Here is a 13,594-nt window from a genome sequence, read left to right on the forward strand (position 1 = left end):
TCCTTTTTAAGTCATAGCTTTGTGTTGCCACACTACTTGTTCAAAACTTAGATCATGAAGGTTCCTTCCTATGACCTGCAAATAATGAAAATGTTCTTCAATAGGCTCTATGAAAAGCAAGCAGAGGGGCTTCCCTGGTGGCACAGTGGTTGGGAGTCCGCCTGCCGATGCAGGGGACACGGGTTCGTGCCCCAGTCCGGGAGGATCCCACATGCCGCAGAGCGGCTGGGCCCGTGGGCCATGGCCGCTGGGCCCGCGCGTCCGGAGCCTGTGCTCCGCAACGGGAGAGGCCGCAACAGTGAGAGGCCCGCGTACCGCAACAACAAAAAAAATAAATAAAATAAAGCAAGCAGAATATTCCTAATTATCAATCTTTGTCTTGAGTCATATAGTTCTTGTAATTTCAAGGAAGAGAAACTCAAATGTAAAGTGTTACAATAGCCAAGCACACCAGCACTATTATCTAACATTCAGCAATTTTCTCTGCCAAGTCACTCTGAACCTTAGACTACTGAGGATGTCTTCTTAATTAATTTTTAAAATTCTCCTCTTTTGAGTTAAAAAATGGTCACAATTTTATAAGTAAAATTAAAGAAAAATACCAAATAGAACATCTGAGATGTTTCCATTAGGCATTATATATATATACATAAATTTAATAGATATACATATATAAATGCACTGGGATAAATCTCCATCTTCTGTGTCAGTCAGACATAGGTCCATTTTCTTAGGAATAGGGAACTCCTTTCACAATGGAAGTGAGGAAATTGGCAAATGTACACCATATAAGTACTTTTGGATGGTAGTGACCAAGATCTCAAGACACACACACACACACACACACACACACACACACACTGAAGAATATCAGAACACTTAACATTTCAAAGACACAGGAAGAGAAATGCAAGTTTCCCCTAGAAAGCCTTTTGTTTTTCTGAAGTCAGAATTCTGAAAAGACGTTTTTATCAAGCCAGCTTTTTCTAACTTAACTGCATATGCAATAAAAGAGTCCTATCTTAGTCATTTTTAGGGCAAGATTTTCTTTAAGTACCAAGAAAGTAAGCACTTGTAAATGTAAATTTTGTATGTACATAAACCTGGCCAGAATATCCGTTGGAAGCTGGAAATCTGTTGTTGTTCCTTTTCCTTTTGTATTGAAAGCTAAGTTCCCCATTCTGAGTTCAATTTGTGAAGATCACTTTTATTTTGACAAACTCTATTAAAGTAGCCAATTCAAGGAAGACAGGTTAGTCTTCCACCTAATTACCCAGTCCAACTTTTACTCAGTGTCTTTCACCTGAGCAAAGTCTCCCCAGTCTTCCAACTGAGGATAAACCACGCAGTGTCTAAACTGAGCAAGATCTTCCCAGTGTCTTTTAAGTGAGGCTAACCCACTTGAGCAAGTCTTCCCAGTGTTTTTCTACCGAGGTTAAACTCTCAGTGTTTAAACTGAGTAAAAATCTTCCCAGTGTCTTTCACTGAGGATGACCCAGGTACTTCTTCTTGAAACCAAGTTTCAAGGATAACCTACTACTCAAGAGAAGAGTTTAACACCACTGAATAAAACTTAGGATCATCAACCAAAACTGGAGATCCAAGAACCAGGAGATACTCACCCAAATTCGTCTGGACTCTCGGAGAAAGCGGACAGGCCCAAGAAGCCTCTGCTGGTGCCAGGACTCTGGATCCTCATAGAGTTCAGGCAAAGAAGAAAAGTCTGCTCTGGGCCCCTTCATTGGTTGCCAAGACTGCTGACTGAAAAATATGCACAACCCAAAAGGAGAATTATGTTTTATTTGGCAGATTTTCTGAGGACTTAAGCCCAGAACACAGCCTGTCAGATCACTCTGAGGAACTGCTCAGAAGACCTAAGGGAGCAGTCAAGAAAAACCAGGTAGTCAGAACATCAAAAGATTACTATTAATTAAAGAAAACTAGACCTCTCAAGTTAAGGACTTTAGCATTTTTCTATGTATGAGAAGATGAAAGAATCTGGGCTCCGTGAAATCATTCCTTTGATATGCACCTTAACTCTAGAACCAGTACCCTGTTTTTCTCCATCCCGAATCCCCTCAAGGTGCACAGTTGAGGGTTCCCGCTTTGACGTCTGACTTGATGACTGCAACATCCTTTGTCTACTGATATGGCAGGGAACATTTTTCATCCACGGGTAAGAAATTGAGAAAATTAACATAATTCAAGATATAAAACCATTACAATACTAAAAATTCCCAAATGTCAAACAAACATAAGTACCCTTGACCTGTAAAATGGAAGATGCCAAAGAAGGGAAAAAAAGAAACAATAAAGAAAATGTAGAAAATAAAGCATAAAATAAGATGGCAGAAATCAATAACAGTAGAACAATAATTAAATAAATCAAGGTAAATGTTACCATAAGATTTTTAAATTAAAAAAAAAAAACCCCATCAAACAAAACATATTGAAAATAAAGTAATAGAGAAAATTTAGAGAGCAAATATGAATGCAAGGAAGACCTGTTAGGTAGTTAGTCAGACATTAGCAGCAAGGAGGTGACAGTGGTGAGAAAGACAAGAAGAAGAAATTGAGTCACACCCAGCCATCTGGGGACTCTCCCTTGACTCCACCCAGAACGGGAGAAACTATGGTCGGGTGGTGGGCAGCTTATCCTGTTAAAGAGAGGCACAGTAACACAAGGGGACTTCTCCAGGCTGTGCATGCCCAGACCAGACAGGCGTATAACCTATAGTAAATCCAAACTCATTATACCATAATTACAATAAATTACATGTGGTTTTGCCCCTCCCCCCACCCAGTAGGCATTTCTTGGGGATTCAAGGATGAGAGCATGCGCAGCAGAAAACTTGTTCCATAGCTCAGGACTGTCAATCGAATAATGATCCTTGTCACTCACCCCCACCTCTCTGCAAAATGCTCCTTAAAAGCGCTCGTAAGCCTTTATAGGAATGCTGCTTTCAATTTGCAGAAACAGTACACCCATCCCCCCCCACCCCGAGAGTGTACCTTTGCTTCGATATACTTTGCTTTGGGCTTGCTTCACTTCGCTGAAATAGCCTGTTCTCAGAAACAGCCTGCTCTTTCTCTCTCCTTCTCTCTCTCCCTCTCTGAGAGTGTACCTATGCTTAACTAAACTTTGCTTTCTGCTTAAGCTTAACATGGGAGTTTGCGATCCTTTGCTTACTATCATGGAACCAAGATAGCTGGTCCAGGCCTTCCACTGACCTCCTCGGTTGAAGCTATTTTGTTACAAAGCATGTCCACATGGTGACAGACCTAAGTCTAAATTTTGATAAAAGGTGGAATTAAGGTGAGACTATCATATGGGAGGAAAAGACTGTAGGAAAAATAGTAGATGTAGGAGATATGTTTGTGAAAGTGCACATTCATGGCAATATAGCCAAATAAACTCACATGCCCACGTTCCCACTAAAACTGTATAAAATTATGACCAACAAGCAGAGAATACACATTATTTTAAAGCCCTCATGGGGCATTAAGACATATTTACCATGTGAATCCTTCAGTGAATCTTGTGTTACTGCTAAGGGGTAGGAAGTGGTGTCATAAGGGAGTTTTGTGTAAGACTCAAAGCTCCCTTTCTATATGGTTCAGGCTGGACTTGAAGCTTCAGGGGCCTGGGAGGATGGGGCAGGAAAGGCAAGGCACACTCAGAAAAGAGAATACATACATAACACACTAGGGATATCTGAAGAGGCTGCTCAAGACCTGGCTCAGCCCCAAGGGTTTGACCCCTAGTCCTACTCTTCACCCTACAGCCCTTTAGGGTCAGGACCTTGGCTCACCCTAACCCATTCCTAGCTTCCGGGTATAGAATGAGTGCACATATCTGAATGCTAGTGTTCTCTCAAAATTTACATGTTGAAATCCTACCTCTTAAAGATAGGAGGCCGGGCCATGCAAAAGTGCTTATGAGCTTTCATGAATGGGATTAGTGCCTTATAAAAGAGACTCCAGAGATATCTCTAGCCTCCTCCCATCATATGAGGATACAGAGAGAAGGCTCCAGCTGTGAACCAAGAAGAGAGCTCTCACTACGAGGTGGCCATACTGGTGACTTGATCTTGGGCTTCCCAGCCTCCAGAACTGTGATAATAAATGTCTGTTGTCTTTAATCTACCCAGTCTATGGTATATTGTTAGAGCAGCCCTAATGGATTAAGACCACATACTTCAAAATTTATCTGGAGAGTGGGGACTGTCTTATCGTTGCAAACTAAGAAGTTGGGTTGAGACAACATATGAAAGATTTTTTTAAGTAGAAAATTATGGATTATTGGATTTGAAAGTACTAGATTGGTTAAGGAAAATGAGTACGTGTGTGTGTGCGTGTTTGCAGTGTGTCCCAAAAGTTTTTGTGCAGTTTAAAGATTTACTAACTCCAGAGTTATAAACACTACAAACTTACAAAAATATCATTTGAAGGTTTAACTGTTACCAGATGCAAGTCTGTGTGCCTGATGCACAGTGAGGCTAAATACTGAAACATCAGAGTTTGGAGCAGAGAAAGGTTTACACAGTGCCATGCAAGAAGACACGTGGCTCATGCCCAGGAAAAACCCCAAACTCCCTGAAGGCTTTCAGCAAAGCCTTTTTAAAGGCAAGGTGAGGGAGGGGCATGGCTAATTGTTGCAAATATCTTGGTGTTGGATCCTTTGTTCTAGCAGCTGGCCAGATGGGTCAGATCCTGGTCAGGTCACGTGTTCCTGTAAACCTCCAACAAAACAATTATTATTTTCTGTTCTGCAACTTTTTATCTCCAGGAATGGGCTCTTAAAAGTCAGAGCCTTAGAAATAGGCTATCTTGTATATTTCAGGCTCTAGGCAACATTGTTTTACAAAAAGTGCAGAGCCAGCCTGGGTCACAGGGATGGACAGAGTTAGCTCAGGCAACAAAGCATAAAGATTAAAGTAAAAAAGATCTGATGTGGAGTCAGATTTGTTCTTCCCTATTATATAACTATTTATAATTCTTTCATACTTATGAATTTTGAAAAATAAATTATTTTAATTTTTGTGTGTAGTTCCCTCTGATAGAAAATGAGGCAAAACATACACTATTCAAAATTCACAAAACTAAATAAGTGTAAAAGAAATTCAAGTTCTATCCCTGGGTGTACACAAGACACAAACATGACGTGGGAAAGTTGGAGCTGAGGACAAAGGAAATCCTGAGTAAAAATGTCTGTGAAACAGCCAGTCTTCCAGGGTCAGCTTAAGATGTTCAAGAGTTATCAAGTTGGTGGGCCTCAAGTAAAGGTCTCTAATGGATGAAGGAACCAGGTTCCAGATGGAATGAACAGAAAATTGACTAAGGTCTCTCTGACAGGATGAGAGTAGTTGGAAGGAGGGATCTGGAAGCCCCAGGAGGGTGCAGGTGTCTGTGGGTCTGGATGGGAAGGAGGGGCAGTGATTCAGCCTCTTTCTCTTATTGCCCCTCCCCCACACTCAGGAGCCCTCTGTGACAAGGCCACAGCTCTGTGATGCAGGCCTGGGGTTCTGCCATCAAGTGAACTCCCAGTGCTCTGTTGCCTGAGGGCAGCAATGCAGTTCAGAAGATGGAGAATCTCTTTTCTTTGAAAAACACGGTTGCTATCTGGCTGAGATCCAGCCCAACTTCCTGGGTGATTGATATCATCCTTGGGTTCCTGTGTGGACTGGGGCTCTTCCTAATGTTACTCCCCTGCTTCCAGAGTAATCCATTCTTAGCACCACCTAGGAAACATAGAAACATCAGGAAGGTAAGAAACCTTTGGCTTAATCCCAGCAGAGATTATCTCTTTTTTTCTTATTCTTATTTCCACTTTTCTAAACCACCTAGAGAGACTCCTGAGATGGGAACTCTCAGAAAAGTAGAGAACATCATCCTTCTAGGGAAAAGCCAGGCCAGAGAGGGGTTAGAGTGGGCATGAGGATTTCTAGCCTAAGATCGTAGACCAGGAGTTCAGGTATGGTAGAGGGCTCCAGGGCAAGTCCCCAATGCAGTGACTAATGGTTAAGGACTGGATTACTAAGAGTTCAATCTCTGCAGGAAGGCTGACCCCTGAGCCCTGGTTCACCAGCCACCTTCCCACAGCGGGTGTCTCAAGGGAGACCTTCCTCTGTGTTGGGGCTGATCTAAGGGCAATGCTGAGCCCCTGAGAGCCTGAGAGAAGAGGCTGGAGTGGAGGTCTGGCCTTGGGAAGCAGAATCCTATCTGACAAAGCTCACGTGGGCATTTAGGTCTGAGAATGTGTGTGTTTCTTGATCAGAGGAACAGTGACAGAAGAAATCTATGGTGATTAAAACTTAAAAAATCCTTCTTGGGCTACCCTGGTGGTGCAGTGGTTGAGAGTCCGCCTGCCAATGCAGGGGACGTGGGTTCGTGCCCCGGTCCGGGAGGATCCCACATGCCGCGGCGCGGCTGGGCCCGTGAGCCATGGCCGCTGGGCCTGTGCGTCCGGAGCCTGTGCTCCGCAACGGGAGAGGCCACAACAGTGAGAGGCCCGCGTACCGCAAAAAATAAATAAATAAATAAAAATCCTTCTTTGCACTCTTCAAAGAAGAAAAACTGAAAATATTTTTATCCACTTTAAAAATAAGTAAAAGGGGAAAAAACCCCACAGAGTTTTAGTTAAATGTAGAAAGTCATGTTGTTCATGAACACAGCTTGCCTAGATAGATGACAGTGAGAGTTGGGTGTTAGCCCCTCATTTCTTCTTCTCTCTCAGCATCAAGTAGAGCTGAAGGGGAGGAGCAGGAGTAGGAAGAAAAGTGGATCTTTGAAAGGTAAGCCTTTGCCATTCAGTCCTGCGTGCCCCCGAGAGTTAGCTTCCATCTCTCCTAATCCTGAGGGCCCAGCTTCACGGTCTCTGAGGATGCCAGTGGCAGAGCCTATTCTTCAGGAAACAGAGCCTTGGGAAGGCTCGTTGGAAGGAGATCAGAGCCCAGATACTTCCCAGAAATTTGTGCTTAGAATGAAGCCATGAGGACCTAGAAATGGGGTGTGTGGACTGTGGTGGACCATTGGTGCCTGGGTTGGGAAGTGGGACCTCCAAGTCCAACTGTGGACAAGTTGTTTAACTTTGCTCAGATTCCTCTGTGTGATGACCACTGACCTTTCTCCCCTACACGGCAGTTGTAAGGGCTACAGGGGTTAATTAACGTGAAGGCACTTTGCAAAGGACAAACCCTTTTCAAGTGAGACTTAGCATCACTGTCAGGGACATGTGGCCTTGGACACTGATACTTGGGCTCCAGAGTCTAATCCTCCAAAGATTTCCCTTAAAGGGCCATTGCACTCAGCCTCCTGAAAGACTCTTAGGCCTCTGCCTTCACCACCATGACCCAGTCTCCTGATTTCCAGCTTGCAGAGATTGCCTGGAAGAACTGGAGGGGACTCACAACCTGGTTTCACTTCTGCAAAGGTAAAGAATCTTTCCCCTTCTCTCCTGGGTCGTCCTTCCTCCCAGAGCCTATAATGTGACCCCAGCCCTGGGAGGGGGAGCCATGGGAGGGCGTGGCTAAAGCCCTAGGGTGAGGGAGAGCAGGAGCATTATGAAGTCAGTGTCGGGGCAGAGGAGGGTTCTTGGGCTGCAGGTGCCCACCCCTGCCTGTCCTGTCCAGCCATCCTGGCCCCATCTGCTCTCCTACAGCTGCCTGGGGAGGCTTCCTGGCAAGGGCAACTTTCATCAGCTCTCATGTCAAGACCCTCCTGGTGAGACGTGCAAAGCAGTGCCTGCTGGAGCCTGTGGAAGATACTGCTTGAAGGGTTGGGAACCCTGCATGAACACCTCCTGTAGGGTTTCCTTCCTTGATCCAGACACTCGAGAGGTGCTGGAAGCACACATTAGAAGGTTTTGGGTAAAGCACAGGTGGACCCTCCCCCTCAAGGTCCTCAAGCCCATAAATCTCTTGAAGCGGAAAAAGCTCCAACCCTCCACCGTTCTGCAGTTTGCCTCTTCCCCTTCAGCCACCTGTGTGTCTGGGTCCCACTCAACAGTCAAGTGTGCTGAGTTCCTGGAGAAACCTCCTCAGGCTCATTCAGGAGAGAAGGTGATAACAGAAGAGTCAGTTCCTACCCTGAAGAGGCCTCTCCTTGTCCCCTCAACTGTGTGTAAGGAAATCCAGAGTGCCCTGGGAGCGATTCCATCTGCTGACTACCATGGGCCCTCAAAGGCTTCTCTGACTGGACAGGAGGGCAGGCCACCTTCTCAGTCCCTCACACTCAGCCTTGTGGGCAGAACCTGGAAGAGTGAGACTGTGGAATGGGTCAAGAGGGACAGCCTAGAGCCAGGTCCAAGTTCAGCAATGGTCAGGAATGAGCCAACGGAGGAGAGTGGTGGTCAGGCCTCAGGAGACCCCTGCCATAGGGTAACAGTGATGGAGGTGAACTTAGGATCCCAATCTTTGAGAGGTGAAGAGGCCAGGGAGGCTGTGGAGGCCAAGGAGTCTCCTGCTCTTCAACCACAGTCTAGTGTTATCTTGGAAACCAAAGTGTTGACAAAATCCCAAACCACAAATGTACATATGAGGAGTTTAGAGGTGCCAGGGGCCAGTAAACGTTTCCTACTACCTAGAATGTCTGTTTTCCAACATCCAGGTGAGCCATGCCTTAACATGGGGGTTGCCAGTGAGTTTAACTCCAAAGTAAAGGTACAGTCAGACAACCAGATTCAGGACTTTCCCAAACACATGTTCCTTGCTGCAGACAACTTGGCTTCTCAGGTGCCTCAGTGCCATCCCCAGAGAGTCCCCACCAGAGACAGGTTAGCTTCCCAGGAGCCAAGTGGCCTTATGGAAGCCCAAAGGAGCAACCTAGGGCAGCAGGAGCCCAAAACTTCAAAACTCCAAGACTCATGGAAGAGCCAGAGCAAGATGATTGCCCCTACTTACAAAAGAGAGGACTGTAGGAGGCATAAACCAGGCGAGCATGAAGAAAGGTTTAAAGAATTAGGGACCTCTCAAGCTGGAAGTATGAGCCACCCTGCCCAGGTCAGGGGAATAACAGACTCTATTGGGAGCAGATGTCTCCAGCTCATGCCAGAGAAGAAACATAGCCCTCCAGAAAGCCTCTTCAGAAAAAGGATGAGGCTATTTTTAAAGTGGATTTTCCCCAATAAAAAAGTCAATGGTCGAGATGCTCTGCAAAAATTCAAGCCCATATCAGCCACTGCCCAGAGTCCCGGATCAGTCAAAAGCAGATCAATCTTGAAGAGTGAGACTGCTGAGGGTCAGGCACTCATGACAGCTGTTGGACAGATCCCAGAAGAAAAAAGAGCAATTCACCATGGACTTCATGCCACAAAGTTAAATGAACACAAACTGGAATTCCAAGTCCCAGTATGTGGGTGTTTCTGCTGCCATAGGCTTACCTCCTACCCAGAGCAACGGAGAATGATGGGTTATACAGCCTGCAGTCATAAAGCCACCTCCAAGGGCCAGAGTTGTTCTATCAGGGAAAGGGAAGTCAGACACCAACATAGTTTGAAAAGTGTAAGGTTCGACGATGAGCAGCTGGGCCTAAGGTGCCTCCCATCCTTGCCCCCCAAGAAGAGTTTGTTTCCAGTTAGTACCTGCCAGTATGGGCCAAGGATTCCAGGTGCCCCAGCCCGCCATCAACACTGTCCAAGGCATTGTCATCTTTGGGGAGGTGTCTTGCCTGGTCGACAGTAAAATCCTTCTTTAGTCTTCCCTTTAGTAGGAAGACATGTCTCCAAGTCAACATTCAGTCCATGTAGAGAAAATGATTTTCTCCTTAGCACGTCCAAGGTATTTAATGTTCTCCAATACATGTATATATATATATATATATATAGATATATATTTTTTTTTCCCCTAATAAAAGCATAGTGTAATGGCTGCTGTCTCTGCTGTGCACTTTGTCTTCTAGAAGGGGGGGGCATGGAGGGAGGTGGACAGTAGCATCACAAGCTTGCTCCTTGTCTCGTGTCCCTTCATTGCACCTTATGATACTGTCATTACACAGACCAAAATTACTCTAACAATGAGACGGGAAAAACCTATGAAACCCACACCCAAGGATCTGGTTCAACCAGTCTTTCTCCTCCTTCTATGCTACTTTGAACTTTATGCAACTGTAGTGGATAGGTTTACACGATAGGGCCGGACATTCCAATTCAGGCTCCAGGAAGTGTCAGAGCCAAGTGGATGGAAGTTTGGGGGGAATAGAGTATGGGCTCTGAGTTCAGAAACAGGAGAAATCTTGCCCCTGGATCTCTTGGTAGGGAATATACAACATCTGCTCTTAAGAGTTCCTTCTCTCTCTGATGAAGGTTGGGATTGAGGTATGCCCTATGAACCCCTTTTAGCTTAGCCATAATAAAATGTACAGCATCACCCTCCCCCACCTCTGTTTTTCCTACACTTTAGAGCAGCAGCAAGGATGGCATTTCCAGCTCTGTGTGTGTAGGTGGGGGGAATATCAGGGAGGCTGCTGAGGGCTGTGTTGAGTCCAGTCCCATATAAATGAATGGCTGCGTTCATGGGTCACCTACCTTCCACTCTATGTTAACCCCAGAGAAGGAGTTTTGGATGAATGGAATAGGGGTGTGACTGTGGGTAGTAACTATCTGATGGTCAAACACTGTGAATTTAGGGTGGGATGTAGGTGTAGAAAAATCATTGGATCCAAGGAAGGAGGCAAAGTGGTACCAGATTCCCATAAATTGCAGTTCTGAAAGTACAGCCCCCTGACATACAACCACCATCTAAAGGCCTAAAGGGGAGGAAAAGTTAAGGGTCCAGTAGCTCACCATGGCCCCACGCCAGGGTCTCTACTCTATTCCAACTCTAAGATCACAGACCTAGAGAAACCACCTTTAGGTCAAAACAGAAGGTCAAACTTATAGAAGTAAAGCAAATCAGGGAAGGTGAATCTCTTAATACTATATTTAATAAGCTTACACATCATCACCTCTTGACTTTTAGAAAGGATAACTTAACAATAGGTGTAAAAGCCAGGACTAGGGAACTTGGGATGTGACTCCTAGTCTGGTGACCTTCACATAAACACATGGCCCAAGGACTGCTCCAGGGGAGAGGTGGGGACTGGCTTGTGATTGTGTAGTAAGCCTTGCCTGTCTCCCAGTCCTTGATCACCCCAGAGCCTGGCAGGTGAAGAAGCAATCAGACAGGATTCGTGGTGGTGTGGAGGTGACCTGTGCAAAGTGGATGGGGCAGGGTGCAATCCAGGAGTGTTCCACTGATCTGCTTCTGGCACAGCTTTTCTTGTCTCCTGACCCCTGTCCATATGGAAAAGCAGGGAGATGAGGAAGAATTTCTCTAGTGATTTGGTATTTTCTGCCATGTGCAGGGCGCATGGTGGACACAGCTCTAGGTGGTGTCTTTCTCATTGTGGAGATTTCGGTTCCAGCTGATGCCCCTGATCCAGATGACAACAGAAATGGACCCCATCCCCCATACCTGTCAGGCCCCTCAACACGTGGAAATGCTGTGACCTGGGGTGGAGGGGGCAGAGTGAGCACAGGACTGCTCACACCCCTGGTTTCTCCCTGGAGCCAGGCCCTACCTCTGGGCCCCGATTCCCAAGGCAGCCTCCAGAATGGGCAGAGCAGTGAGAGTGAAGCCAGGACTTGTGGGAGGGGTCGGTAGCCAGAGGAGAGAGTTGACAGGGCTGGGACCTGAGCCTGGCTGCTGCTGGGTCCTCTCAGGGGCACCCAGAAGTGAGTTCTGGGAATATGGGGAAGCTGGACTTGGACCCCCCTGGCTCCTGCTGGGAGAGTGCCACAGACAGGTGATGCTGATGGAACAGCAAGAAAACAGAAAGAAGCAAGTCCCTTTGCCCTTCTCTTGCTGCTCCGTCTTCCATAAGGTACAGTAAGACAAGAAATTGAGAGACCAAAAGAAAAAAAGAAATGGAGAGACCCAGAGACAATACACAAAGACTTCACGGACACACCTCTCGAGAGACTTCTCATGCAAACACCTTTCTCAGAGATCACATACTGAGACCTCACACAGGGACCTCATGTTGCTTCACAGACCCTCAGACAGAAACCTAGCACAGATTTAACAGATTTCCCAGAGATACCTTCCAAAGGGACCTCATACAGAGACTTCACACAGAGATCTCACCCAGAGACAACACACAGAGACCTCACATCTATTCTTCAGTATCCATTGACAAGTCTTTCTTAGTGAATATGAAACCACTTAGCAAACTGGCAGCATGATAAATATATTATCAGTTGTGCCCCTCTGAGATCCACCAGACACTCACTGTCAGCATTACTCTAAATGGGGAAATGTTGGAGAAGTTTTGTTCTTTTGGAATGTCACTGCCTCTGAACAAAAGAATTATACATTCCAAATGTAGATTTTCAAATTTCATTCTTAGGTGTTCATTGGCTTGAAGATCACATATTACATTATTTTATTTTTATTTATTTTAGAAGAATGAAGAAAATAATGTTTATTTCTTAGAAATGCATGTAGTACTCTATTTTTTTATTTTAAAAGATTTTTATTGGAGTATAGTTGAGTTACAAATTTGTGTTAGTTTCAGGTGTACAGCAAAGGGAGCCAGTTATACATGTACATATGTCCACTTTTTTTAAAGATTCTTTTCCCACAGAGGCCATTACAGAGTATTGAGTAGAGTTCCCCGTGCTATACAGTAGGTTATTATTACCTATTTTGTATATAGTAGTGTGTATATGTCAATCCCAATCTCCCAATTTATCCTTCCCCCCTTATCATCTCCTGGTAACCATAAGTTTTCATTTGTACTCTTTTTTTAGGAGAATCACAAATTGTAAGCACAGCTAAAACACTGTCAGTCTCCAGTGAGAGAAAATATTTGTCCAGTTTAGTTATCATCCAGTCAAATGGTATCTGGCACATTTTTTACTTTATTGAGGACAGAACTTAAACTTGAGATGGCTTACTTGTTTCCTTTGGAAACATAAGAAAAACCTGCAACAAAGGTACTCTAGGAATGAAATAAACCAAGAAAGAAGCATCCGGACTCACATTCACTTCCCAGAGGGCTGTGTAACTAGCACGTTATTTTGCACATAATAGCTTGTATCAGGTTTGTGGGGTTTGCTTTAGTTTTTAACAGGCCAATAATCATGTGAGGATTTTTCACAAGTCAAATTTCTGGTTTTAAATTTTACATTCTGGCAAAATTATGCTTCTGAATATTATTTTATTTCTTAAAATGTGGTAATGCCCTAAAATGATATTACACAATCATAACGTTCAGCTAACATACTTAAAAAGATGGGCTATTAAGGATTCATTCTTCAATAATTCTATGAAATGCACATTTTCTAAGACATGCAGTTAGGATCCATTTTATATTCATTATAGGGTTAACACATTGCTTTAAAAATTTTTGAAAGATTATAAAATATATGACTTAGCCTATGCTTGACATTATACATGTTACCTCATAAAATTACTGAGGGAAGGATATCTTAATATCTGAATTGAAGGTAGTGTACATTTAATCTACATTTGGCTTATAACAATGAATAATGAAAGGCTTTCATTTATTATATATCTCACACTTTCCAAAGGGTACACTTCTAAAAGACTACTGA

General features: G+C 44.5%; 2 protein-coding genes and 1 pseudogene across 3 annotated transcripts in view; 1 reads left to right on the forward strand and 2 right to left on the reverse strand.

Annotated features, from left to right (window-relative positions):
• Positions 1 to 13,594, reverse strand: part of LOC309808894 (centrosomal protein of 78 kDa-like) — a 981,446-nt pseudogene that overhangs the window by 473,959 nt on the left and 493,893 nt on the right. The gene's annotated exons all lie outside the window — the stretch shown is intronic.
• Positions 1 to 13,594, reverse strand: part of LOC309807680 (interferon regulatory factor 6-like) — a 445,413-nt gene that overhangs the window by 80,833 nt on the left and 350,986 nt on the right. The window lies entirely within an intron of this gene.
• Positions 7,563 to 9,714, forward strand: LOC309808077 (spermatogenesis-associated protein 31A6-like; the record flags this gene model as incomplete). The annotated part of the gene is made up of 2 exons (XM_082628084.1): positions 7,563 to 8,588; positions 8,715 to 9,714. 2 exons carry the CDS (start codon positions 7,563 to 7,565, stop codon positions 9,678 to 9,680), a joined length of 1,992 nt encoding a protein of 663 aa, XP_082484210.1. The 3' UTR covers positions 9,681 to 9,714.

The sequence above is a fragment of the Mesoplodon mirus genome (genome assembly GCF_964341445.2).
Source record: "Mesoplodon mirus genome assembly, chromosome: 7".
In the NCBI taxonomy this organism is placed as follows: domain Eukaryota; kingdom Metazoa; phylum Chordata; class Mammalia; order Artiodactyla; family Ziphiidae; genus Mesoplodon; species Mesoplodon mirus.